We start from the raw sequence: 25,548 nt of genomic DNA on the forward strand, positions 1-25,548 counted from the left end.
AAAACCCAGCTAACACTTTTGTTTCATATACATTCACAACAGATGGCAGACCAAACGTAAGCCCTATGGAATTCTCCATGCAAGTACTGACAACAGTTATGGTGATGGTTGAACATGACAAAAACAGAAGTCACAACTTACAGTCATTTCTCCACCAAAACATTCTGAAGCAAGCTGGGCAGAATCAAATGGCTTCACTTCAGCATCATTGAAAAGATACCTGTGAAACAGAAAGCTTTTGAAACAACTGCTGTTTGTCTCTAAGGGCAAATAAAGCATAACAAGCACTTAAAACAATTCTTCAGATTTAAGTATTCCTATTAACTTCTACTGTCTTGTTTGAATCACAGCAAACTAAACTAGTTGATCCCCAAAAGGACTTCCTTTCAGTAAGAGCAGGAAGTCAGTATTTAATAGTTCTTGGTTTTTCCTAACAAGAGACACACTACTTCCCTCATTTTTTCCAGCCTGACTCTCTACAGGCAGGGTTTTAATGCAGTCAAGAAGATTTGCCTTATCTTTCTCAATATGAGTGACATGGAAATCAAAATTAAATAGAGAATCATTCCATAGAACAGTAGAACTCAAAGCGGAAGGAGGCAGAGAAGATGGTACAGTGACAGATTTTCTCTGCAGAAGGGACTGGGTCACAAGTTGAACTGTTACAAAATGCTCCAGCTAGCTATTCTGGGGAATGGGAATAGAGGAAATCTTGTCTCCTATGCCAGGGCCTCAGCTAAGAATCCAAGATACAGCATTCAGAAATGACAGGCAGTGTTCCCTGCTTTATGTCACCTAGCAAGACCCTCCTCCTTTCCACACTTATATCTCATCCCTTTCCAAGGTTACTTCTCCCAACTTTTTCTTCCTCTTCACAACCATGATATGCCCAATGTATGTAGAATTTTCCCAATCAGAAGTGGGATGTCCCAGTTACAAAGTTATTTATTCATCTATCACTGATGTGTAAGAAGATCCTCAATCTTTTTTTAACCTTTGAAGAGACAGAAAAACAAATGCTGTCTAACATTTCAGTATGTCACTAAATTGCATCTAGGAGCTGGCAATAGAAGATCACCAGCTAGATCAACTCGAAAATCAAATGTGAAAACAATTCCATATATAAAAAGCACAGTAAGAACAGATTTAGATAACCCAGCCACTGCAGCAGCATTTCTAAGCTCACTGCATCCTGTGAGGCAAAGTGAAGAAAAATTCAAGCTATTGTGTCACTGAAAATGGACAAAATAAAAAGGACTGAATTCCACAACCATAAATGTAGCAGATTTTCTGAAGGACAGTCCATTAAATCAGACTGTTCATTTTTGACTGGAATATATTTATAGTCAAGAAACAAGCATTGGCTGTAATATGAGGCTGTGGCGTTCTCCTGCTACTCCTGCATCCGAGGCACTCCACAACTATTACAGCTACAGCACATAAATCCACATGCTGATAAATTAACATACTTACACCTATCAAATCCCAACCTCTTGTGCTTTTGAGAAGAACCTATGGCACATATCTCCTAAACAACTGCGTCTGACAAAGCCAAATAATAGTAGTTATTTTAAAATGAGAAATCACAAGATGCTGTTTGGCATAACTCACCATTTGTTGTTTTTGTAAGCATGAGGATTGACTATATCTCTGATAAAACTGTAGTAATGCCCACCATCTGCTGTTCCTGTGTGAACCGTTACGCCTATCAGATCGTATTCATAACTTTCAGTTTCTTTCAGATATCCACCATCTTCCTTAAACCCTGCAATAGCAGAAAGCAGTATTTACTGTTATTTCCTATACATACACACTTCCTATAGCTGCACTTCTTTTCAGCACAGCACAATGATAACAGACAGAAACTCCATACCCAGAACAAGGAGCACAGACCCCAGTCCTTGTGAAACAATCACTGCAGAGCATCACTACTGAAGAGGACTAATAAATAAGTTACTCCTAGCTAGCACATCCTATTTATGATGGCAGGTAGTCAGCCATGAGCTGAAGTCAAGCATTACTCTGAAAATCAAAATAAGCCAACAACAACCTGTAGGTAATTCTGTGTAATTTCTCTCATATTTTAAAAACAATGTAAGAATAATTCAAATTGAATGGTGAATGAAAGCAGAAATAACTGGCCAGTTTTCTCATATTGAATAGAATGTGTAGTAAGTTGATTAAAACGATCTTTGATTTTACTTGTTTAAAATGAATTGTTTGCTTATGTTATACATACACGAAGTGGTAGAGCTGAAAGAGGCAAAGCTTGCTGAATTCGTTTTATGAAGCATACCTTCTTTTCTGTCACTTTTTCCCATGAGGAAATCTTCAGTGTAAGGTGTCATATCCAGACGTAACGGGAATGAAAAATGCGTATTGACTTTCTCCTTCATCATGGTTACCATATTAAATGTGTATCTCATTGTGTTGAAGCTTAAGATTCGAGGTAGTTTCTTAAAACACGCCCTGAAGGATTAGAAATAATCATGATTTACAAAAGCTTAGCAGGTTGAACTGTATTTTCACAAAGATTTTAAACACATTTATTTCAAACATAAAATTGGAATTGCTAAGACAGATGAATATGAAATTCAGTTATCAGAATGCCCTGGAGCAGGGCAGCAAGAAGGTCAAGCTCAGCCTCCTGAACAATTCTATCTAGCCTATCATCATGTCTTGGAAGAAACATCGAACTTACTCATGGCTTGAATGACAGTTTTGCAAACTGACACCATAAAATGAGTCATGAATGTATTTAACAATGCAAATCCCCTCATTATATGGAGTTACTCTCCTGTAACTGATGAGTTTCAATGCAGAACATATTGTGTATTAAATCTCATCAACGTCACAATACTGATTTTAAAGTAGGTTTCTCTTTCACCCATGTTGTTTGAACAGCTACAAAAATGATTAGGTTTGTCATTTCTAAACCAGAAATTTGTTAGCTGCAATATAAAGCCAATACACCTTTTATATTCAGCTATTAGCAGACTCTTTAAAATACCAAAACATTTTCGTTGCATGGAGACCTCAGAGCAGATTCCAGTATCTGAAAGGGGCCTACAAGGATGCTGGAGAGGGGATGCTTCATATCAGGGACTGTAATGTTTGGACAAGGGCTGATGGGTTTAAACAGGGGATATTTATGTAAGATATTAATTAGAAGTTCTGGCACAGAGTACCCAGAGAAGCTGTGGCTGCCCCATCCCTGGCAGTGTTCAAGGCCAGGTTGGACAGGGCTGGGACCAAGCTGCTCCAGTGGAAGGTGTCCCTGCCCGTGGCAGGGGTTGGAGCTGGATGAGCTTGAGGTCCTTTCCAACCAAACCATTCTGGGATTCTATGATTTCTAAAACTATGAATTTCAATTAAGAACTTTGGGGTTATGCATGAAACCCTAAGCAATTATATAGCATAATGAGGAACACAGGTCCTGAATAACCTCTGAAAAGTTAATAACAGGAGAAGCAACAGATTTCAAAAGGCACTAATCTCTACAAATTTACTTTTATCTACCTTGAAAAAGGACACAACCATTTTATTCTCTAGGTGACCTTTCGTTAAGTTACCTTATAGTCTTTGTTTTGGCAATTTGATTTCTTACTTATGTGCTCACTTGCACAGGGATCACATCCTCACAGGCATACACAGTGGCAAATCGAATGAAGCCACAGTCCTGTTCATCTACAAGGATTACTCTCGTTCCAATAGTAATTTCAGTAATTAGTAAAAAGACACATTAGGAAAGTTTATTTCTTCTTAATCATACCTTTTTTCAGCCCGCACTTTCTTCCCACAATGCGAACACGTATACATGTTGTCACCTTCCAAGGTATCTTTAATAGTTACTTCATCAAGAGATTCCTGATAGAATAAACAAGAAGGAGCTTACATTTTTCCTAGGTATTTATATCTTGTGTTTGCATGGCCCGCTTTACAAACCCCTCTCTTTCAATCTTACAGTAAATTTAACCCTGCCATTAAGTTATGAAAGTAAAGGGGGTCAAAGGCATCCAAAAGGTTGCAAGAAGTACACGCACCTGAACTACGAGCACAGTTTGACAGGAAAACCACTTCCTAACCCAAACACAAAATTTAGGAGCCAGTTCAGAAAAATGGCACTCAATATTCCAAGCTGTCCCAAAGAATTTAAGTACTTAAAATTCAAATTCCAAGTGTGGGGATTAATACTTGTTTAAAACCTAAAATTATGCTGGTGTAAGTTTTAAATTAACTTACTAACCAATAGTGCATGTATCTGTAAAACCTTTTGACATTTACAATTCTCTTCTATAAAAATGGCCATGGTATTTTTAAAGCACAGAAGCAAGTAGTAATTACTGACTGTAACACAGTCTTTACTCAATTCCAAATGGCACCAGCTGATAGCATGTTGCATTGAAGAGATGAAACAATTCAACCAAATCACCCAGCAATATAAACCTAGTAATACACCAAAATTAGATACAGAAAGCACCAACACATTCAACAGTCTTTTATACTCGACTGCCCCTGGTTATAATTGTGATCTATGGTACACAACCTGGCAGTACTTACATAAATATTCTTCATATCTGCCACCTGGCATCTTACTGTATAGAACTCCTCAGCAGTCTGACTTACGTGCTCACAGTCCTGAATCACAGCAATGAAAGAGGAAAGCAATGAAGTAACTGTTTTGAGAAGTTAAAAACCCACTAATCTTTAACAGATAAGCATGAGGGACGAATACTTACCAAAGAAACAACATTGTTTGTGATAACACCTCCAAACAAACTTTTCACTGTATTTTTCTGTGAATGAATTAATACATTCTGTCAAGGAAATTTGAGCAAATCTGTACGTTTTCAAGCTCCCTTTTGCTCCCTCTTAATAACTCACCAGTTCTGGAGACATTTCTTCTATTTTCGTTATTAGGTCAGTGAAGAACTCTGTCATATCCTTCTGCTCTCCGGTGTTCAGCGGCTGCTTATCCATGGTGTAGGTTTTACAGAAAGGCCTTGGATTGTATGCCTTACACTCGCTTTCCTTGAAGGGAAAAAATACCAAGCAAAGCAAATCAACACCAATCCTTATATTTTATATTACACAGATACACCAAACATATGTATCAGATAAATGCCTATTTAAAAAGGGACATACTTTTACATACATCTCTGTATGGGTGTTACAGTTAAGTGCTTAAATGCTTCTGATGAAATGTAAAGCCATTTTTAATAGATCATTATTATGAAATTCATTTGCAAAGTATCAAATAATATTTAATAGAATGGCTCAATAAAAGAAAATAACTTGGCTGAAAATGTCACACATCCATTTTCTGCATGGCTGTTTAGAAACTAAACAATACAAAGGACATCAGCCTGTGTTTCTGTATTGCCCGACATTACTGATTTAAATCTTGACAAGTGCTTCATTCTCATTCAGACTTCTCTATGGTATAAACTTGTCACCTAGTTCTCATGCATGTGTTTAGTCAGAGAAAAGAATGTGCCATATAAAGCAGTTCTTTAGAATACATCCCCCGTTCCACTGCCTTGCACACTGGGAATGCAGAACTTAAAGCAGAAGGAACTTTGTCCTTGTAAATAACAACACACAGAATGGTTTCTTTTAAGGACATGTGTCAAGACAGTGCTTCCTGTAGCTATTAGCTTGTTTGGAAAAAGTCCTTCTCCAACATTTTAATAATGGTAAATCATCCCAAGATTTTATGCTCCTGTTTTATTTTATGCTTATATAAATACATGGATTCATTTTCATTATGATTTATGGCAGGCACTACCCATCTAAATTCCTTTCCTCTATTTTGCCTTCAAAGTGGTCATGAATGTCTTCCACAAAAGCCAGTGCCAAGAACAAAACCACTCAGCTCTCCTCAGGTTTTTCATTATTTCAGGAATGTCTCACTATTTTAACAACAGTGAACACCTCTGACCTGCCTCAATTTTGTTTGGTTCTGGAATCTCAACGTTTTTAGTGGCTTTTTAATGCTCTATTTCATTAGAACAGCCTTTAAAATACTGAAGCAAGAAAAACGCAATGAATAAAATAATATAGTTTATTTTATCACCAGGGAAACTGGGACAAACAAGTTGTTTCATGATTACAAAGAATCAGGCTTAGAACCCTTTACATCAAGGTCTGTGCGATACAAGGTGAATGGCAACAGTGCTGGACAGCCCCTCATGGCAGGGTCTTTGTTAAAAAGAACAAATAATTTACTGGAATCTTGGCATGGTGTTCACATATGGAATCAAAGCATCCTAACAGGACAGCCAGGCTGTGTCTGGTGGTGATGGAACTCTACTGCTATGGTCCTTCTTGTGGTTATCTTCAGTTAGATCTGGGGAGGCTCCTTGAAGCACCATTTTGCTAAATTCCTATAATCCAGCTGGGAGCCCTCTGTGACCTCCCAAGCATCTGTGTAATTCCCGACTGCTTACTCACCTTAGTACATACAAAGTATCTCTAAACTATCTTAAATCCATACAGAAGACTGATGCAGTCATTTCTGCTGGAACAGTTTCTATTGACTATTCACAAAGTCAGTTGGGAGACTGGACTAGAGGCAGCAGTGTAATAGTAGAACTGTCCCAGATTCTTACCTGGAGGGCTCCTGTAACAATCAAATACTTCATTAGGAAAGCACAGTCAATTACCCAGTTTCAACCTGGTCTGCTGTCTGAATCCACCCTGTTACTGCATCCGAGCAGATGGCTGGCCAGGATGCTCCTGGGCCACCCTGAGATTTAGCAATGTAAGTGTGCAAAGGGTGTCCACGCAGGGCACAGCCCAGCCACAACATTTAACTAAAAAGCAGCTTGATTTTAAGACTTGTAACTAACGTCCTATAACTATGGTACCAACCTGTTCTCACTTGAGCATTAATGTGCTGGGGGTGAAAGGTTTAAATGAAGGATGTTCAGACTGTGGCACCTGATCCTCATGCTCCCATTAACTTCACAAACATTTTTTAAGAACACATTATTCAGTCAGTAATGTCTGAGAGCTGGTTCTTGCTAGCCTGGTAGTTGGTGCCCAATACCAAAACATATTTTAGATGAGGATTACATTGTCTCTTCATGGAAACCATTACATTTGCTTAACTGATTTGCTAAGTAACAGTTTTCAAGTAAGTAAAAAGTATCTCAGTTAAGACGCTCATCTACAGAACGTAGACATAAAGGACTTAAGATGCTGACATAAAGAATAGTAACATTTTTCTTGCCCATATCTCCCCATCCAATCCCCCCAAAAAATAGGATACTTTATAAAATATCCTCTATTTGCACCTACCATTAAGTATGTAAACATTTTCTGGAGTTCTAGGAGAGTGGTCTTGTGTTTCATATCTTCTGAATACTAAAAGAAATCCATACAAGAAGACTTTATCTTTTGGCTTGTAACTTTCCCCAAACATCCCTTAAACAGATGAAATAACCATCTTTTGAAGGAAAACTCCAACCACTTTATTATGGACAATTATGGAAAACACTTGTGTACAAGAACACAAAGTGCACTTTACACTTGTATATGAAGCACCACCTACTCAATTTCTTGGCATGTCAACATTAAACCTAAGTCAAAAAATGGCTCTATTTGCTAAAAATTTACTGCAGCTGGGAGCTTTTGTGAAGGTATTACAAAGACTGCAGTAATTCTGGAGTAATTTTTATCAATTTGCTTATGTGGGAGTTTTGATCCACCCACTATACAATGCGTTTCACATACAGCAGCAGCTGTATGGAATTTGTTTCTGTGTAAATGGCTAAGTCTAAATGAAGTTCAGGGAATACTACCACTAACACAATGATAACAAAAATGATGAGGTCACTGCAATGAGGGTGTTTCACACATTATACATGCCCTGTTGATGACAGGGACCAAAATGAAGCTTTCTCTTTTACAATAAATACCTAGTAGTAATATTGTATTTCATGAATGTATGGTAATTTACAGGACTTGGTGTACTTCTGGTAGCATGAGATACATGCCGTCCAATATCTGAAGGGAGCCTAAAAGGATGCTGGAGACTGGAGACAGTCTTCATCAGGGACTGTAGTGATAGGACAAGGGGTGATGGATTCAAGCTTATATAGGGGAAGTTTAGACTGGATATAAGGAAGAAATTCTTTACTGTTAGGGTGGTGAGGTACTGGAATGGGTTGCCCAGGGAGGTTGTGAATGCTCCATCCCTGGCAGTGTCCAAGGCCAGGTTGAGTGAAGCCTTGGGTGACATGGTTTAGTGTGAGGTGTCCCTGCCCATGGCAGGGGTTTGGAACTGGATGATCTTAAGGTTCTTTCCAACCCTAACTATTCTATGATTCTATGCTGTGGGCTTTCATAAACATTGAATGAGAATGACATTTACCCTAACAAAATGACAAATTAGGAGTTAAGAAACAACAGATAATTCACATAAACCCAAACCTGAATTTATATAGTTGACAGCAAAAGAAATATGAATTTGAGAACATGTTTTATCACAATGCCACCTTAATATCCTACTGCATTACAAGTACATTAAAAAAGACAACCCTTTAGACATCAGCAGAATACTCCAAGTGAACAACAAGCAAACTAAATCCTGCAGAAATCTTCTTTATCTTCTTAATATCTTCTTAAAATTGATACTTTATCAGCATTTGCAACCATTCTAAATTTAAACTTCTATCAGAAGCATACCTTTGCAGTAAATATTGCTTGTCTGGCCTCTGGTATCATGTACAGTTGCTGAATGGTGGATGCCAAGTAACACGTTGCTCCAAGATTGGTTAGACCCACAAATCTGCATTCAGCACGAACGTCGTCGTGTGGCCAATAATCCCACTTGTAAGGTGCATGGGAAGCTGTAAAAAACATAAATCACACATGCAGAAAGAAATCAATTAAAAGCCCAATTTAAAAAGGCATAAATACAAGTAAAACTTTATGTTTACATTAATAAGATGCACCCTGTTTCTGCAGTCTACATTTACAGACATGAGCTAGACTGTAACTAATGCAGTACAGGTGCATCAGGAAAAATCATCTGATACAGCAGTGAGCCTTTCCAGGTGCCACACTATGGGCTGCAAGTGATGTGCTGTGCTCTTCAAAGCACTGCTCACGGCAAGTATCATCTCTTACACTTGTTTTGGTGGTAGTTTTACACATAGTAATGGTCTTCCAACCTCTTCCTTTAAACTGAAGCTTCGTAAAACCACAACATAACATTTTCATTACCAAGAGCATCCATAAACTCTAAATATAATAAACATATGAAATTTGTTCTTATAATTTGTTTTTCAAGGCCAGGTTAAACAGAGCCTTGGGCAACATGGTCTAGTGTGAGGTACCCCTGCCCATGGCAAGGTGGCTGGAACTAGATGATCTTAAGGTCCTTTAACAACCCAAATCATTCTGTGATTCTATACAAGCCAAGCATAGCTTCCTTAACACCTGCACTGCCTAAACCACTGAGAACATACTTCTATTTCATTACACACTACACTTAGGAGCTCCCAAACATATACCAGTCACTTCTCCAGCACAAAAATTACTCACAGTTTCTACTATCCATTTTCACACACCCCTCTGTCACACTGCAATAGAGCAAAGCAAGCCTCTGCACCCACAGAGACAAGCTTGAGAGCCTTCCCTTCATGTAACAGAGTACAAATTTAGTATCAGAGACAACCACACACCAAGTGAGACCTCTCTTTTCAGAGAGGCTGGTTTCAGAATGACATCTACTATAAAGGATGCCAGATTAGCAAAAGATCTTTTTGACCAGTATAAAAGATAGACAGAGGCTTATCAAGAGGTAAGACACCAAAGTGCAGTGGAATAAAGTGGTTGGCTATATACAAGCTTGAATAAACTTGGGAAGAGTTTTTACAGGAAGAGAAGGAATGTTTTTTACTGCACTTGAAAGCCATACATACCAAAGAAATGTGCAATCTACGAGAAAAAGAGAGAATCAGGTTGGAAATACATTTTCTTTCCCTGTAAGCTTTATATTCCTCTGCATTTCAGACCAGATGTAGCAATCTGTTTCTTACAGGATGGCACTAGACAGAGTCTTCTTAATAAGCCTTGTTCTGATATGGCTGCCAAGAAATTGGAAGAATGGGAAAGTTCTCATCTGCCAGTCAAGAAGATGGTAACCAGACTAGACAAACCATTTGTAAGTGATTAGTAGTGCTTCTAGACACTGACAAGCTTCTCCTTCTAGCATCCCACGCCAGAGAATGGAATGGGCAATTATTCCTTTGAGCAGCAGAGGCAACCTGATGAGGCAAGCACTGAATTAGAGAGGAACTAATCCAGTACCCAAAGAAATTCTGCAGCCTGTTTTCCTTGGTATGCAAGAAGTTTGGCACAAAAACCTTACATCTAGCTTTGCTATTCCTACCCAAAGATACCATTCTCCAAAAAGGCAGTGTCCCTATAAGTAATTCAGCACTTCTATTGAAGTCTATGCTCAGATATACAGAGAAAAAGGAAAAAAAAAGGTAGCCTGGATTCATTTTACAATCCATGAAAGCCACATGGATTCAAGATTTGGATTTTAAATCCTTAATTATTTTGTCACAGATTAAAGGCTCATCAAGGATTATTCTCAATTCATACTACCAGCTATAAATTCAGGAAACTATTTGGCATCTTCTGAACAGATCCACACATCTTCAGAGACCAGAGCCACAAGATGTTCTGTTGCACAACAAGTAATTGTTGTAATCTTCATTTTGGCACTGGCATCAAAACAACTATTAGCCCTGCAGCTTCAAGTAGGGAAGGGAAAAGTTTTACTTTTATTTCAACAAATCTCAGCAGGGTGACCTCATGTTACCTGCTTACACTGGGCTGATCAGCCAGTTGAAACAAAGCTCTCCTCCACATTTAACCTCCTAACAAAGTAATAAGCACGGTGGAACACCACAGAATTCCCTTCTTTAACTGAAATCCTTAAATTGCAACATCTCAATTCACCCTTTCTGATGTAAGGACTCAGCATCTATCGTTGTGCTTATGGTTCATCAAGTTGTAATTACAAAAAACCCAGATTACTATGTTATACTTCATGAGAACAGTCGGGAGCATCTTCCTCCTGCTTCAGTCTGACAAAGAGCTTTCAGAGATTTGACAAGGAATGGATCAGGAAGATCTTGTTTTCTCCACCCTGGGATTTTTAAGTGACTTGTATTCATTTTCATAATAAGAACTTTCCCTTCTTCCATATGGATCTTAAGCAGAAAGGTAACTTTGAGCCTATCTTCTTTATTCCTCACTGTCGCAACAGAAATCAGCCTTTTCTCGGGTAGGGAAACCTGCACCCAAACTTATAATATTCACATTCTATTTTAAGCAAAATAAATCTTAATCTCTTCCTCCAGGAATGACTGTGTGTGTCTCCCTGCTCCACCTTCTCATCATGCTTCTGCTTCAAACATAACATCAGACACTATCTTAAACTTCCAGGAAGCAAAGCGGCTGGTCTTGTTTCCCTCCTTTGAACTGAATGCTTTTATTAGTCTTGGTCTTTGAAGAAGTGAAACTCCAAAACTGCAATTTTATGAGCAACAACAGAGGTTACCTAAATCCCCTCTTTAAGAAGATCAGAGTCTGCATTAATCGTTAGCCCTGTTGAGAAAAGGAGGAAAGAAGCCCACTGATTCAGACACTTAGCAGTTCATTTCCTACAGTTATCACCTGCTGAAAACACCCTAAGGTCTGCATGGAACACCACCTATCTGTGAAGTAGAAGAAAGCACCCAAGTCATTCTCTTCTTCAACCCATTAATGAAGGAAGCTCCATTAGTGGAAATGAAGAAGCAAAATGCTGCTGAAATTGAAACTTTACTACAACTACTTTATGTTATTCATGCTACTGTAAGTCTGAACAACAGTACACAGTACATTTTAATGACTGCCAGAATAGTCTCAGTAACAGTACTGTTAATTGGAATCCTATTTAATTGTCTGGTTTTGTCCCAAGGAAAATAGACTAGAGATCCTTTAATAAAATGTTTTCCTTTTGAAACTTCTACTTCGTTTTGCTGCATTAAATTAAGGCCTTCTCATAAGAGCATCCGGGCTTCAATCAGTAAGGAGGAAAACATGGTAGAATGGCAGAGACAGCAACTGGTGAGAATAGAGGACAACTGTACAAGTGGCAGGCGCAAAAATGTCTACAGTGAACCACAAAACTAAAATGTTAAAAGCAAAGACAGGATGGAAAGTGATGATATTTTCCTTTATATTTCTCCTAAGAACAGGGAGACAGCTACAATTGAGATTTTTAAAGGCTAATAAGATTACAGAGATAAGTGGAAAAATCCAGTTTTAAGCATCTTTGGATCACATCAGTGGAATAACAAGACTTTAAACAAATGAGGTATCAAAAGTCCTATGTCAAGTTGCACATCAGGAAGAGACAATGGCACTCTGCCAGTTGTAATAAAATTAGCATTCATGAAACTGAGCTCCACTGAATATGAAGCAGGAGCACAGACCAGATGGCTCTGAAGAACTCAGGAAGGAACATAAAAATCTAGAGAAGCGTATTGGGAAGGAAGTAACAACTGTGGTAGATGTGACAGAAAACTCCAGCACGTAGGAATCACTGGGATTGGGAGTGAGAAAGATATTAACTGTGGAAAATGAATGATTGCACCTGGGGAGATACAACCTCAGCAGCAGAAGGTGTACTCACAGCAAACAGCAATATCCAACCTTCATGTTTTCCCTGAGCACAGGAGACTTTGGAGTGCAGAACACAAAACACTAATACGATCAGATTTCTCTTTTGCTTCCTGAATTGTGAGGTGCTAAATCAATTCCATAGATTATAATAAATTACAGATCCTCAGGTGACAGGAATTGAAACCAGGCATGTGAAAGGAAATCTATCAAGCTAAAAATGCACACTGAGAATTTGCAAATCAAAGATGAAATATTAAGTAACTTCAAATTCTGGTAATTTACATATTATGCATAGGGATTGTGTTTCCAAAACACAGGAAGCGTGAAAGCCAAGAGGCTGAACAAAATTGTATTAGCACTGTATGCAGACATGTGGGTACAGACAGAGCTCAACTGCAGAGATATTAGAGACTCTGGGAACACGACACTGCTGTTAAGAGCCACTACACCTCAGTGTGGTTTATAGACTTCGGTTTTGTACCATGTTTCTTCATGTTAGAGGGGGAAAACAGAAATTTAAATCCAGCCCAAGCATAATGAAACATGGAAAATCCACTCTCACTATGTTATCTGTGTGTTGGTATCATTTAACAGGACCACATACTATAAACAGCCCATAGTTAAGAACAGATGATCTGAAAATCATACATGGGGTTAAAACCACTCATTTGCTAGGTGAGCAAAAGATGCCGACATCTGCTTTGTGACACTGCTGTACGTGATGGTGGGTGAGCAGTATAGCTACAAAGTGGAATGTTAAGAGCAGTGTTAGTGGCAACAGTGTCTTACTTCATCATGACTACTTTTGGAAAGTTGGGACTACTCAGTGTAATGACAGTCCATATGACAAGTACACTAATACTTTCTTTACTGAACTTTATAAATCCAAAAATTCAAACCAAACAAACCCAAAATGAACAGAGAATGTTCACTGTGGGAAAATGGACTAGTTTTCCACAAAATACTCAAAATCTGTATATGAATAAAGGTTCTTACACTGCATGTGTTGTGCCATAACCCAGTTGTGGAGCAGCCTGTAGTTTTCCACGGACCCCTTTACCATTTCTACCAGCAAGTCATAAGCAGCAGCCCTTGAAGAATGTGACTTGCATTTTGGCTGTTGTCTATCTTTCAAGCTCGGCAGCAAGAAGAGAAGATTGAAGATGTCTCTCAGAAACTCCTGTAAAACAGTTCAATTGGCACATTTAGCAGGTTGAACACATTCCTAAAGAAGTAATGTATTAACAAGCTTATAGAAACGTCTATAGACCTTCTAGACCTCCATGATTTACAGAACTTTCCGACTTGTATACAGGTTCTGAATGAGGGAATTCAACAACTTACTTTATACTACATAAAGTGCACCGTAACCATACTAGAGCCTAAAGAGAAACATGTCCAGTGGAAAAGAATGACGAATAATGCTTGATTCATGATTGATTTCACAGACTACACACATTTTTGGTAACGTTAGGGCCAGTTTCTCCTAGTGAAAGACAGCACATAACCTTAATAACTCGATCTGAGTTTTATGAATTGCTAATCAACCTTAAAATACATATTAAATTATGTACCATGTGTACTAGAAGTGTATCTTTGTAATGTTTCATGTTTGGAATATTAACTGAGCTACAAAAGACGGGATAGTTGTTCCAAGTCAGGCTGCCTTTGGATGACAAACACCTTATTACACACTTATTTATCTTTACTATACCAGATGAATATTAATTATTAATTAATTAAATACTCTAATAATAATACACTAAAAAGAGATTGATCTGCCTAAACTTCATCACCTTTTTGCACAACTACAGCACCTTCAAAGAAGTGCAGAATGGTGATAAAGCCAACTTTCAGCTACAAAGTGAACATCAGTAATTACTCATTTCAGTGGTATAATGTCAGACCATGAAAGAAAAAACTGAGCAGGATTTATGAAGCAGTATTTCACCAAATACCCATAAGCAACCAGCAATTCATGTGCACACTTTATGTCTAGGGCTGGTGACATGATCCATCACTTGCACTCTGCTGCTTCCTGTAAAATATCTGCAATCTTACCAAACTCTATTCAATCATTAAATCATATTAATAGTGTATCACTTTAGTTGTCCATATAATCAGACAACAAATCCTCTACCTCTGCAGAACTTTCATTACTCTTTTCCCTCCCAAAGAGGTCATCTTGATTTTTTTAGGGACAAAATTCCTCCTCATTTGTTGAGCACAGGGTGCCAGTCCAGCTATTACACTTCATTCTACAGTTTCTACACTGCAATAACTGTTCTTCCTGTATTTCACTGCTCAGGAATATTTACTTATGAAACCTTTAGATGTTAAAAGGCAGGCTCTGCTATAAAATCTAAATTCTAACTATTTCCACAAATGACCTTCTGCAGAGTACACAGCAAAATCACCATGAAAAGCCTTGTTCCAGTGTGCAGGGAAATTCCTACAGTTTTAATATCAAATCATAGAAAATCTTACAAGCAGGGTCTTATGGTTATGAATGAATAATAAAGAAAGGTTTTCCCCTGCCAATATAGTTAAAGATCTTTCAGATTTCTCCACATTTTGTAGAAAGAAAACATGTAAAATCAACAACTTTATATACCTGGTTCTTTGGTAGCCAGTCTGTGCCAAGAATGCTTGCAGGGCAGCAGCCTGCTTCCTTTTCATTCCTAGCTATACGTGTCAGGTTTAGATGATTACAGCTCGTCAGCTGACCAGCTACAACTACTAAGCCAAGTTTTAGACTGTGCTCTCAGCTGCAGCCTAGTGCTGTGCTGCAGCTGTCTCCAAACAGGTCTGTTAACACACCAACCACGTTAAGGTGTCCAGAAAAGAAGTAACTTCAAAGACCTGGAACTATGTTTGGCTGACTACCATTCTCAATCTTGTATTTGTATTCATTGGATTCTGACATGTTGGAGCAGTGGAGACAAAGAACACCAGAGATGGTTTTGCTCAGAGAAAGAATTAGTAGGGAAGAAAAGGCCCAGCAGAGCATCAGAATCCTCTAGGCAAGCCTAATCTATCTTCAGTATTTGACAATGTATTGTCCTGGCTGGTTTTTGCCCCAGCTTTTGCTCAGAGCGTTTGGTTTCACAACCCTATTACACTGAACACAATACAAAGCTCTTCACTAATGCAGTTTATAATGTGCAATTAATAAGTGTTCTTAATTGTATATAGAATTAGAAAAAATAATACTAGATCATGACTTGGTCTCAGAACATCTACTAAGTTCTTTTCTCTCAGCAAAGCCCAATTCCTTGTGAGCACTTTGTGTGGATACTGCTCTGTTCACACTCATCCAGGTTTTCCAATCAAATTCATCGCCTCCCTGTGATATACTACATACATGCACCATATTTTAGGGTTTTGTATAGTATCATTCCTCTCTACTTAAGCTTCCCTTTTGCTTTCTTCTTATACTTTCCACATATCTAAGCTACATAAACCTGATCTTTGGGTACCTCTACTACTTGAATTTCTACATCATCCTCCACGCTGCACTCTGTGAATTGAACTCTTGCTCTAATTTAATCTGCAAGCTCTCCATACTTAAAAGACACTTATTCCAGGAGAATTACATAGTATTAGTCTGTTTAAATGCTGTTAGCAGGGCAATTTTCCATTAGGTCCTGCACAATGTGGACACTGTTGAAACTTTTGGTGAGTACAATTACCTTCAGGGCCATTTTATGGTAACAGAGTAAACAGACAGGATAGATACAGCCTAATTAGATACAGAGGATTGTTTTCCTGGGGAAACCTCAACTAAAGGTTGAATTATAAGCTCCGAGCAGCCTATAGGAAAAAACATCAGTTTAAATCAAGTTTTATGCCACGTGAAAACATCACCACAAGGTTTTTATTTAATAAACAATGTGTCCTTGAAATACAAAGTAAGAATTTTTCAGCAATTTCCCCTGTTTGGCCACTGTCCCATCCTGCAAGCAAAGGTGAAATGTAATATTCTTTTAAGAGGTGCATACCACTGTGGAGATGTAGAGCTTAAATGCTACTTTTAGATCACAACTGACCCAGGATATGGTCAAAAAGCAGCTGTTGTTAATGACTTAAATCAGTTTATGCTGATCAATACTGAAATAGTTTAAAGGCTATGAATGGAAATAAGTAACATTTCAAGGATGCAAGAACCCTACCTTGAAATTTAATATGGTTGTAAAGGAAAGGGACTGTATGTACTACTTTTTAATATAGTTAGATATAAGGAAGAAGTTCTTTATTGTAAAGGTGGTGAGGCACTGGAATGGGCTCCCCAGGGAAGTTGTGAATGCTCCATCCCTGGCAGTGCTCAAGGCCAGGTTGGACAGAGCCTTGGGTGACATGGTTTAGTGTGAGGTGTCCCTGCCCTGGCAGGGGGTTGGAACTGAGTGATCTTTAGGTCCTTTCCAACCCAAACTGTTCCAGGATTGTCTGTGTATTTTTATCGATCATCCTAAGGCCAGAAACATGATATACTGATGCCTGCAATCGAAATGGTGGAAAAATAGGTGAAACAAAGGAAGTACAATAGCAAGAAACAACACGATTTAGATCTCTTGTGGTGTTTTCTTACCTGGCCTTCACGAGAAAATTTAAATGGTGGTTTGTGCTTAATAACACTTGTTGCAAGACGAAGTAGTCCTGTAAGTCCATCATCTTCTATGTTGCCATCCTGATGATCCAAGATTTCTCTGCTATATGTACATATACATATAAAAGAAATGTTAAAGCTCTACCCCATTAAATATGACGCAATTGACAAGAGAAATGAGTTAGCAAACCTTACCTCCGAATGCAGTCAGCAAGGTGTCTTGCTAGGGCATCTAAATCAAGCAGTGTTGTCTGATTAAAAATAAAGAAAATGGAATATAAATGGAAAATAATGATGAACTCCGTGAATTAGAATTTATAAGCCCAGTGTAAAACTATGGCTATGCTTTCGGATGGAATTTTGTTATTGCTTGCAACAGTATTTAATGTATTTTTATACAGAGATGAAACTGTTCTTTAAAATCAATGTGATAGTTCAAATTAAGTAATAGTTATTCTTTCAATTCCAGATCCCACAAATATGATACCATACACCCAAAAAATGGAATACTACTAATTTAAAGGAAAAGTTTCATTGCTATTTCTCACAAGAACACGCAGTTTGTCACCAGAAGTTTTACAAGTCCCATTAGCATTTCTTCCTTGAGCAACATACAGAAGAAGCATGCCTAACTGTAGCCTATAGCTAAGAGATTCAATAAAACAGGAATCATAGAATCACAGACTAGTTAGGGTTGGATGGAAGGAAATGGAAGGAAACTGAGCAGAGGAAGAGGGGCAGGGGGAACAAAGGAGCAAAACTTTTGCCTCTGCTGAGAACGTTCAGAGTCAGGAGAGAACAAGACTCTTCCATTCCAGAGAAACCAAGATAAGGCTTTGTCTTCTTCCCCTTCCCACACTCCTGCCACAACTCTGAGAATGAGCTAGAAAGATCTATGCAGGGCCAGGAGCCAGCACAAGCAGTTGCACAGTTTGCCCCAAAAGTAATTTAACCCTCTTGAGATGTTTCAAGAGTTTTGAGTAAGTTTTCTAACCTGTGTTAAGTGGCTGTTAATTGACATTTGTTCCTCTCTCAGCTTTAGTCTAATACTTGATTACCTCCCCCTTAGACCATACTGAAGTTATGAACAGTGAATCTCACAGATGTTCCCAATGTCTGTCACCTTCACTTAAGTTTACCCTCTTTGTGTAGTACACCCTTCCCCCTTCTTGACTCTGCAGGTCCAGTAACAGAAGGGTCCTTTAGCCAAGAGCTACTAAGTACATATCAGAGGGTAGGGAAAACTGGGAGGTAGGAAAGATCCAAGAGCTGTTCACAGCAGTTCACCAGATCTTCAGTAAAAATGTCTCATGCTGCACTAAAAGTGCTTTGAATACTCACATTTAAAAACGCAAACATTCAGATGAATACAAAGCAAACCCTACCTGACTTGCATCTTTGACGTGTATGTTATCAATCAGTTTGCACAGCAGCCAAAAATATTCCTTACAACCTGGTCGCAGCACTGTTTCTTCTTCATAATCCTCTATCTGTGAAAAGAAATTGCTTTTGGTCTGAAGCACATCAGACAAAAGAACAAAAGACTTAATATCTCAGTGCATCACAAACACTATGTTAGACGTAGCCAGATAATTTGTCTGATGTGCTAATGCTATTATTTTTTCTTTCTGTATTAACAAAAGGAAGTTTAAATAGATCTGTGATAAAGTCTTGTCATTTCTGAAATCCTCACCCGGATTGGTTTCAGAGCTTGAGCATCAGGGAGAAACTTTAATAACGTCGATGCAGCCAGTAGCAGAAAGGATCGATTAATTGAGTCTCCTCCATCCAGCCCAGAGAGAGACAACTTGTACAAGCCATTGCAAGACTCGTGGCGAACAGCAGTCTGCATGGAAAACCAAAGAATTAAATTATTAAATACATTAATCAGAAGATTTTATTCTTTTTGATGTTTCTTTCATATGTACGTAATAACTTCCTCTCAAAATCTAGCATGTTATGCAGGGTAGATTGTGTCTTTCTGAAAAGGCTATTACAAATAGCATACATTTAAATTACTTGCATGAACGTACAAAAGATACTGTTCTTAACAAAAAAGCTGACTTGCCTGTGCCACTCATCTCCTGAGTGATGTATGAGTAAAGATAACAGCCAGTTACTAAATAGAAAACTAAGTAGTTACTAAAATACAAAGTATCACATCTGGGCAAACTGGGGCAATCTATGTGATGCCGGAGCAGAATACTTACTCATTCCTAACTACATAGATACTTGGTTTAATTTCCCTAGAAGAATTATTTTCTTCTTTCTTTTATTCTTTTTCAAAGAGAAGTGCCCACAGGCTATCTCTAATCCAGCTCTGGCAGTTTGCACTCTTTGTTTTCTAGGGTTTTTAAATAGTCAGCATGTAAGCTTTTTCTGTGCTTGAGTAGTAAAGTAACAGATAGTAACTACCACATCACGTCCATATTGCACCTTCAAGCAATCACTAGAGTAAAGACAAACATTTTATGCTGTGCGTATCTTCATGCAGTTCAAGTTTTTCTTATATCAGAAAGAATCACATCAAGCCAGGCAAAGATTTAAGTAATAAACATTTTTATATTAACCCTCATTCATCTCCTTTTGTGATAAAAAGGAAAAGTGAAAAAAGAATATATAATGGGGGAAGTATATTTAGACTAATGCACATTAGATGGCATCACCCAGGAATTTCAACAAATTACCATGAAAAAATCACCCTTATACAGAAGCCAAGAACAAAGACAAGAGTTTATAAACTGGTTTGCAATCAACCACAAATGTGCCTTCTTACATGGTATTTCAACTCCAAAAGATTACTTCTTATACAGGTTTGCAAGTCATTGAGTCAGGTCCTGCCTACTTTTAGCAGGAAACAGCATGTTTTGAATTTAATGGCAACCTGAAACTGAAGGTAAGCTTGTTCCATATTATGTACTAATTAGTAATGCAATAATCTCTCCCTTAACGTACCTCTGGAATAAGAAGAGTAAGTTTCTTCAGCCAGTCTTGCAAATGATCACTGTCTGCCAGACTGGATTTCACCAGGGAACAGCAGTGAGCCCAGCTCACTAGAAGCCACATTGAATAATGAGTGACTGAAAGAAAGTAAATCACACTCTCACTAACAGAACAGGCTTTTTAGGCTGAAGAGTTGTATAGTTATAGCACATATGACTCTTGATTCAGTCATAAAAATGTACAAGATTCAATCCTTACTGGAACATCAGATCTGATCTAAAGTTAGAATTTTACCTATATGCTCACTAAATATTGACCATTGCACTACTGATAGCAGTTAGATTAAATATTACCAATCTGAGGCACAAAACATTCCTGCATCTCTCCTTCTTATGCAGTGAGTTGGTACTTTGGTAATGGGTTGCATCATGTCTTAACATGAACATTTCCCTCAACTAACTAGTATATCTCCTCCTTTCTTAAGAGCTAAAAGTAAGACTTCAGTAGGTGATACATAGCATTTACTGAGAATTTGAGTTCATAGACATTAGCATCCACAGGGCACAGCAAAGTGGAAAAATAAAAAAGCCTATCAGGACATACCTGCATTTAAACACACCAATGATTTTGACGCATACTTTGATACAGACTTAATCTGACAGAGGTCATCTAGACCTTTCCTAACAAACCTCCACAAAAGGCAGAGATGAGGGAGCTCCAAGGAATTCTAGGCCCAGAATAATTTTTGTAAACCAGAATGAAGGTGACTATTGGTGACTCCATTATGGAGTTTTATACATTGCTCTTTGAAAGGTAAGTCGAGAGCTGGTTTTCCTGCCAAAACCAGCTCTTCTGGAGATGAAGGCTACTACAATATAAAACTGCAACTCATATAAAACAATTGCTAGAGAAGGAAACACAGACAGGTCTTCTGGGACCTCTCTGTGTATTCCCACCTAGCATGCAGCAGCCCCCACACTACCAAGGAACATAACTTGATAGCATTCTAATAGTGGAATACATCAAACACACAACTTGTTGTCTTCAATATGTTTTCACTACTCTTAGTTCTTAACATAGCTGTTTTGCACCACTAACCTTCATGTCTTGATCTGTGATCAGACTGAGCCTTCAGCACCCTGAACAGGAAGAGGACAGAGCCATTTGAACTTTGTCACAGAACATAACAGTACCACTTAGAAATACAAGTACACACAAGTAACAACACATTTACTCTGAAGTACTTGCTAAGAAAACAAAAACATTCATCTTAAAAAGGATTCATTTCTTGCAATATTCAACATAAGCAACAATAACAGACCTATGAAAACCTTCAATCACCCCCTTAAAGCTTTACTAACTAGAAGAAAGCCAAGAAAAAACACCCACAACTCCATTATTTTAAACCAGAAAAGACAAGATGTAAAACAGACCCAAGAACTGACCCATACAGAAGAAAGCTAGTATTCTTCATAAAGAACTGCACGTTGAACAAGCCATTTGTAAACTTTAAACAAACTTAAGTTTACGAAACTCCTGCAACTCAGCTAGAGATTAACATTAGGCATGTTTGCAGGCTTGACTCGAAATGCTCTGAGTGCCCTTAATAGTCTTAAAAACATGGTAAAAGAAACTATCTGTAACTTGGAATCATGTAATTCTACAACATCAAAACCCCTGACCTCCCCACCACCAGGCTGACTGTCACAATGCAGCTTTACACAGAATTGCTTTTCTCAGGACAAAAGGACAAAAATCTCTAATAGCCCATTTCTGAAGGTAAAATTGTGCCTTCAGTACACGCACACTCACTAAAGCAATCAGGGTAATTTCAGCAGTAATTAGCTAATGTGATTAGGATGGGAAAATAAGTCGAAACCAGCAGACAAAGAAGCAACTTAGAAGTTCCTTTATTTTCATTTCTCCTTTACATTACTTTGAAATTGAGAATGCTAATTGCTACAGAGAGAACAAAGGAACAGCTCTGCATGAGAATTTATGAGAGCATACCATGTATAGGCTGTTGCTCTGTGTCTTATTCACTGACCAGGGAGAGTTCTCACCACTCTCACCCCTGTAAGGGTAGGATAACTACCAGACGAGGCGACTAAGAAAAGCAAGTCTAATGCCTATAGACTTCCATTTCTGATATGGGTGTTAATGGGGACTACAACTGAAAGAGCTATTTACTGTATTTAAATCAGGGATGAAAAGGTGCACACTTGATTAGCTTGATTACAAAAATAAGAAGATATTGTACCTAGGTGCCAAGTTGTCATATGTGTAAGCAACTGACATAAGTCGCTGAATCAAACTGGTTCCCTGGACAAGTACAAGAAACACCTTTAAAAATTGAAGTCAAAAGAAAAAAAAAAGGAAAAAAAAACAACAGTTAATATAACAACAAGCTTTTTGATCTGTTTAAATTATACACACTGTGTGAATCTAAACCAAACCCACCTGTCTAGAGGGAGGAAGAGTGGAAGACAAATCACAGCATCTCCATAGTTACGACAGGGATTGCTTTTTATTAAAGCAGATCTAAAATGCTGTGTTTCACTGACTAAGTCTAGATGTTAAATGTAATTCTAGTTCTCTAAGAAAGACAATTGAACTGAATAGAAAAACCAATGATTTCTTCATTCTTTTTAGTAAAAACACAGTATTTTTTAAAAAAGCAGAGGTTTTTCCCTTCTAAAAATCTTAAGCTTGAGGAGACAGGGTTGAGGATGAGGTTGGATGTACAAATTTCACCTGTCTCTGTGATCAACACATCTTATTCACTATACATACACTTACACTCTTCATCTTTAGAGAACCTCTCAGGCTACACAGCATTTTCAATTCAAAAAAGGTCTTTTAAAGCATTTCATAACAAATTTATCGCACTCAAAAATATCCAATTGACAAAAACTGAAAACCAGTAGCAGCACTTACAGCCAATATTAAAATACTTAATGCATTTAATAATTTCCCTGTATCATTGTAGCTTTGGTAATTTAGGGATTTGTTTTGTCAAAACCAGATCCTAATATTTAGAGAATAGTTAAGATCTTTCCATGTATAACAATGATGAACATAACACTTGGCTCCAGCTCACGGTTCAGATCTACCCTTTCTGGCAAGCACAGCCAGTCCTGTGCCCAAGGAGCAATGGATTTACAGTGAACATATTTCTGATGCCACTTGCCTGGTCTACATTAGGAAATTAGCATGCAGGGATGTGGTAGGAAAGTTTACAGTTTAGGTAATTTTACCATACACTCACTCATACCCTTAGTAGATTAAGTTGTTTTAGGGTTTACTAAAGGAATCTAAAATAGATGTAGTGAGGATGGGGACAGCCCATAGAACAGGTTACCATAGAAGAAAAGGAGTAATTAATTTAGAAAACAAACTCTAAGAAATAGGGATAAAGCACTGCAATTCTGAATTACCAATTCATGTGCTCACCAATCACCAAAACCCCTTTTGGTTGCAGCTTTTAAAACTGCCATGTTCAAAGCAATTAAAACACTTTTTAGAAGAGAATAACATGTAGGATATAGATTAATAGAAGTTATTTTTCCATTACATTATTTTACCATCAAAATAAAGGCTTCACACACTAAAGCAGTCATTTTTCTGAAGTTCACAAACTGGACACACTGTTTATCTCTTACCTCTGTTAAACGAGGTATGTGAAGGCCCTTTGCATGGTCACTTGCAGTCTTCCTTGATTTGCCTGGCCATGTTCTCTTCCTATGACTCTCCGCTACACCAGACCAGGCAAAGACATCATGGTAAGCCAAATCCAGATCTGAAGGATCAACTGCGAACTGGCATATCAGCTTCAGCAAGCAAGCAAGACAGTCTAGCTGCCACTGTGGATAAGAAGAAAATGAAATGCTATTTGTTCAGGGATTTATTTTACAAATAATCCTGTGCCTACTACAGATTTGAAATTAAAAGCTTAATTGAGGTATAAATAGCTAGAAATAAGTGGCAAAACCTCATCAGAATAGACCCCAAAAGGAGTTAGTATAATGAAAACATTTTCATGACCCTCTCTATTAACAGGTGCATTCAAGACATTGTGCCATTCAGTGCATGATACAACACAGAGGAGATAAGCTCAATAGCTAAGAGCCTTTCCTGCACTGTAGTCAACCATAGCACAAGGTTTAAAGTATGGTACACAGAAGTGCTTTCAAGCTGAATATTACTGAACTGTGTAGAGACAAAACTACCATTTCGTATTGTAACATCTCTTGTTAGATGAAAACCACTCATTCATTTAATAGCTCTTGAGATCAATTTTCATAGTGCTCAGCTGTGAGGCTACGACCAAACAAGCACCTCCTCAGCTCCACCAGAAGGTGTATTATGATAGTAAAATTAATAATAATCAGAGAATCACAGAATGGTTTGGGTTGAAAAGGGGCTTTAAGCTCATCCAGTTCCAACCCCTTGCCACAGACAGGGACACCTTCCACTAGACCAGACTGCTCCAAGCTCCATGCAGCCTGACTTCGAACACTGCCAGGGATAATACAACAGAGCACCACATCACAGCATTTGTTATAGCAATGAAATAATTAATTAGGAACAAATACATCAAAACCAGTTAGAAACTATCAAATTTTTGATAAAGACTACACCTGCCTTCTCTTTTAGTATTTCAGTACCTGTCACCAGTTTTATATATACGTGGGTACGCTTATTCGTTGACACCTTTTTACATACCTGACTCAGAGCTTGAGAGAGAGAAGGTTTTGTAATTAAATGCAACAGAATTGAAAATAAAAGAGAAAAATTAACTCTAATATTAAAAAGTTTTCATTATGGTATGAATTTAGCTCAAACTAATTAAAAGAATAATGATGAAAAAGGCATTATATAAGAATGACTAATAACATTCATTATTGAAAAGTGCCTTTATTGACACCCCAGCCACAATGCTACCACTTTTGTCCCAATGCCAACAAGGGGAAATGGTATTACTTTGGCCTATACAAAAAGAAAGATAACTAAGAGAGTACTGCTTTTAAAACAGACTATGATAAAAGTTTCCAAATAACAACCTTCCCTGAAACAAGCAGAAAAAAGGCAAAAATAAAGCACCCACTTCTTGTGTTGCATATTCTGACTTTGCTAAAGTGGGAGATGCAACAGAATTATCAATGCAGCTGCAATCACTGCTAAAGATGGAGCCCAGTTTTTGCTGTAAGATGTTCCCATGATCTGCAATTTTACGTTCTACAACCTAGGATTTTTTTAAGAATGGACAAAAATTAAATACAAAGTAGAGAAATAACAAAGGGTGG

General features: G+C 37.9%; 1 protein-coding gene across 1 annotated transcript in view; it reads right to left on the reverse strand.

The window, feature by feature from the left end:
• The window catches only part of USP34 (ubiquitin specific peptidase 34), a 134,632-nt gene that overhangs the window by 32,315 nt on the left and 76,769 nt on the right, over positions 1 to 25,548 (reverse strand). Inside the window, exons 34-51 of the mRNA XM_034060303.1 lie at positions 23,905 to 24,105; positions 22,503 to 22,585; positions 21,341 to 21,381; positions 20,255 to 20,379; positions 18,993 to 19,145; positions 18,685 to 18,789; positions 17,495 to 17,550; positions 17,282 to 17,402; positions 13,690 to 13,873; positions 8,692 to 8,855; positions 7,303 to 7,368; positions 4,885 to 5,031; positions 4,740 to 4,796; positions 4,561 to 4,638; positions 3,773 to 3,867; positions 2,297 to 2,469; positions 1,612 to 1,765; positions 142 to 220 (exon numbers count right to left, since the gene is read on the reverse strand). Coding sequence (XP_033916194.1) covers positions 142 to 220; positions 1,612 to 1,765; positions 2,297 to 2,469; positions 3,773 to 3,867; positions 4,561 to 4,638; positions 4,740 to 4,796; positions 4,885 to 5,031; positions 7,303 to 7,368; positions 8,692 to 8,855; positions 13,690 to 13,873; positions 17,282 to 17,402; positions 17,495 to 17,550; positions 18,685 to 18,789; positions 18,993 to 19,145; positions 20,255 to 20,379; positions 21,341 to 21,381; positions 22,503 to 22,585; positions 23,905 to 24,105 — 2,082 coding nt within the window. The remainder of the gene's footprint in view (positions 1 to 141; positions 221 to 1,611; positions 1,766 to 2,296; positions 2,470 to 3,772; positions 3,868 to 4,560; positions 4,639 to 4,739; positions 4,797 to 4,884; positions 5,032 to 7,302; positions 7,369 to 8,691; positions 8,856 to 13,689; positions 13,874 to 17,281; positions 17,403 to 17,494; positions 17,551 to 18,684; positions 18,790 to 18,992; positions 19,146 to 20,254; positions 20,380 to 21,340; positions 21,382 to 22,502; positions 22,586 to 23,904; positions 24,106 to 25,548) is intronic.

This window comes from Melopsittacus undulatus, chromosome 3 (genome assembly GCF_012275295.1).
Source record: "Melopsittacus undulatus isolate bMelUnd1 chromosome 3, bMelUnd1.mat.Z, whole genome shotgun sequence".
Lineage (NCBI taxonomy): Eukaryota > Metazoa > Chordata > Aves > Psittaciformes > Psittaculidae > Melopsittacus > Melopsittacus undulatus.